Source organism: Vulpes lagopus, chromosome 6 (genome assembly GCF_018345385.1).
Source record: "Vulpes lagopus strain Blue_001 chromosome 6, ASM1834538v1, whole genome shotgun sequence".
Taxonomy (NCBI): Eukaryota; Metazoa; Chordata; class Mammalia; order Carnivora; family Canidae; genus Vulpes; species Vulpes lagopus.
This window is the reverse complement of record NC_054829.1, coordinates 49,935,344-49,937,717: the sequence shown is the minus strand read 5'-3', so window position 1 is coordinate 49,937,717 and position 2,374 is coordinate 49,935,344. Positions and strand designations below refer to the sequence as shown.

At 44.5% G+C, this 2,374-nt stretch overlaps 1 protein-coding gene across 1 annotated transcript; it reads right to left on the bottom strand.

Moving 5' to 3' along the window:
* Positions 1-378: 378 nt before the first annotated feature.
* Positions 379-1,316, bottom strand: LOC121492549 (ER lumen protein-retaining receptor 1-like). The gene is given in 2 exon segments (XM_041757807.1): positions 379-635; positions 638-1,316. Coding segments are annotated over 2 exon segments (936 nt in total).
* Positions 1,317-2,374: the final 1,058 nt, after the last annotated feature.

The window sequence follows — 2,374 nt, the reverse complement described above, 5'->3', positions numbered from 1 at the left end:
CGAGTGGCTTGGAGGAGGGCAAAGATATGCGACCCTGCCCCATGGGACATTCAAAAACAGTCTATAAAAATTGGGGGCCAGAGAGTAGAAGAGGAAGGAGTCATCAGAATCAAAAACTAAATAGTGGAAAGATCTTTTTTTTTTTCTTTTCTAAAAGGCAAAAAACTACAAACACCCCAGGTCCTGAGTTCCCCAAGACTTGGGTCCTCCACCACCCCCCTGAAACCTGGCAGGAGGGGGGCTGGGGAGTGCGGAGAGGTTGGGTCTTTAAAAAGTCACCCCTGGACGGGACGGGACGGGACGGGACGGGAAGGCTCTTCTTGGTCTTTCGCTGCCTTCCTCTGCGTCTGCCGAGGAGAGGGATGGCCCAGCCCAGGGCTACGCCGGCAAACTCAGCTTCTTCCCCTTCAGGACTTGGGTGATGCAGAGGTAGAAGAAATCGCAGTAGAGGACAGTCTGGACTAGGCCTGCTACGACGGCAATGAGGTCGAAGAAGCCGTCGGAGTGGGAGCGCCAGAGCCGGCTGAAGACATGAAGCGCGCGGTAGACGCCCAGAGCAAACAGGCAGTGGCCGGGGATGGCCTCGCCCCGCCCCGCCCGTCGTGCTCACCTGAACAGCTGCGGCAGGAGGCTCCCGACTCCAGGGAGATGGGGAAGGTCCAGGGGACCTCTACAGGGGGGTTGACCAGGAATGCCAGGATGGCCGTGGGAACAGCGAGGAACTCCACTCGGACTGTGTCATGGTGCCCATCATAAGTGGCTTTGAACTTGCTGTAAATCATCCAGACTGTGGTTGTGGTGAAGGAACGGGCAAGGTAGACCACCGTCATGCACGTGCTGTGCAGTGACATGTAGTCGGTGAAGAGGTCCGGGTACCGGGCAGTGAGCACCGCAGCGAACAGGACCCGGCTCTTGCCTGAAATCCCCGCACGAGAGCGGGACTTCCAGGTTGTGAGCAGTAGCAAGATGATGGCTAGGAGGTGGGAGTACCAAGATGACGGCAAGATGATGGCTCTCCCAGGAGTCGGAAGAGATTCATGCTTTGGGGGGCTCTGGCAGGGCTGGGCTGGTGGGAGGCAGGCTGGGCTGGTTTGCCCCCCGGGGCTGATGCTCTGGCCGGTGGCTGGGCTGGGGGGCGGGAGAGGGGCCCTCGGGTGGGCTCCACTCTGGGGAGGCCGGAGCTGGTGGCCGAGCAGGAGCTGGGAAGAGGGAGGAGGGCTCAAATTGAGTTTGCTTAATTGGTACAAAAATTTTTTTTCTTTTTTGATACCAAAAATTCTCAAGTCTATGAGAATAATTTTTTGTGTTTTATGCATATTAATATTTTAACAGTCAAGCACTCTTTTCCTTTGCCATTTCATTATATCTACACTATTCTTAATTTTAATGTTAAAAGAAATAAAAATTCAGTGAATGTAATATATTATTTTAAAATACATCCTTGGCTCATGAATGAACTTCTAATTATTTGCATATCCATGTTTAGCTACAATGGAAAACTAAAATAACTCTTATTTCATAGTTTTTAATTATGGTGGTTGGTTTAATTGCTTACTATTTGTAAGATATTTTGCTAAACATTCAATATAGATTAACTCATGGAATTGTCAATATAACCCTGTTAAATAAATTAATTTACTGTTCTCATTTAACACATGAGCTCATTGAGGCTAAGTGATTCATTTAAGTTACACAACTTTAAGTGGCAAAGTTGGAATTTGAGTAGGTTTAAATCAGGACCTGGGTTCATATTATTTAGTATAACTAGGAAATTATTCTATTGCTTCTTTATAAATATCACACAGTTTGCCTTATTCTTATATGCATAATTCTTTATAAAAATTTGGCATTTTATAATGAATTTGTTATTTCTAATATACAATGTTTTTTTTTCTATATTCTTGGAAAGATGTCATACAAGAACACCACTTAAAAACACCAAATTGTACAAGTTATGATCATGCTTCTTCCAAATTTCTTAGATTTGGAGACAGTATATATATTTAAAATCAGGTTATATTATGGATAGGCAGGGATCTGGCCTATCATGGTAGAGTGGTAAAAAACATCTGTCCTGGAATTAGTTTGGCATCACATCCTTGTTCTGCCATTTACTGACCATATGCCACTGGGAAAGTTAATTATCTGCTCTTTGCTTCTGATTCCTTATTTGTAGACTGAGCCAACCATTAACACTTTGTAGAATTGTGATGATTAACATATAAACAATATTGTGAATGGTGACAAGTAGAAAGTGTTCAATTAATTTTAAGAATTATAATCAAAGTAGTGATGGGTAATAAAATATATAAGGTGCTTACATCCTTCCCTCATCACTGGTCCCTATTCCTGTTTATGTCTTACTTTAATTTAT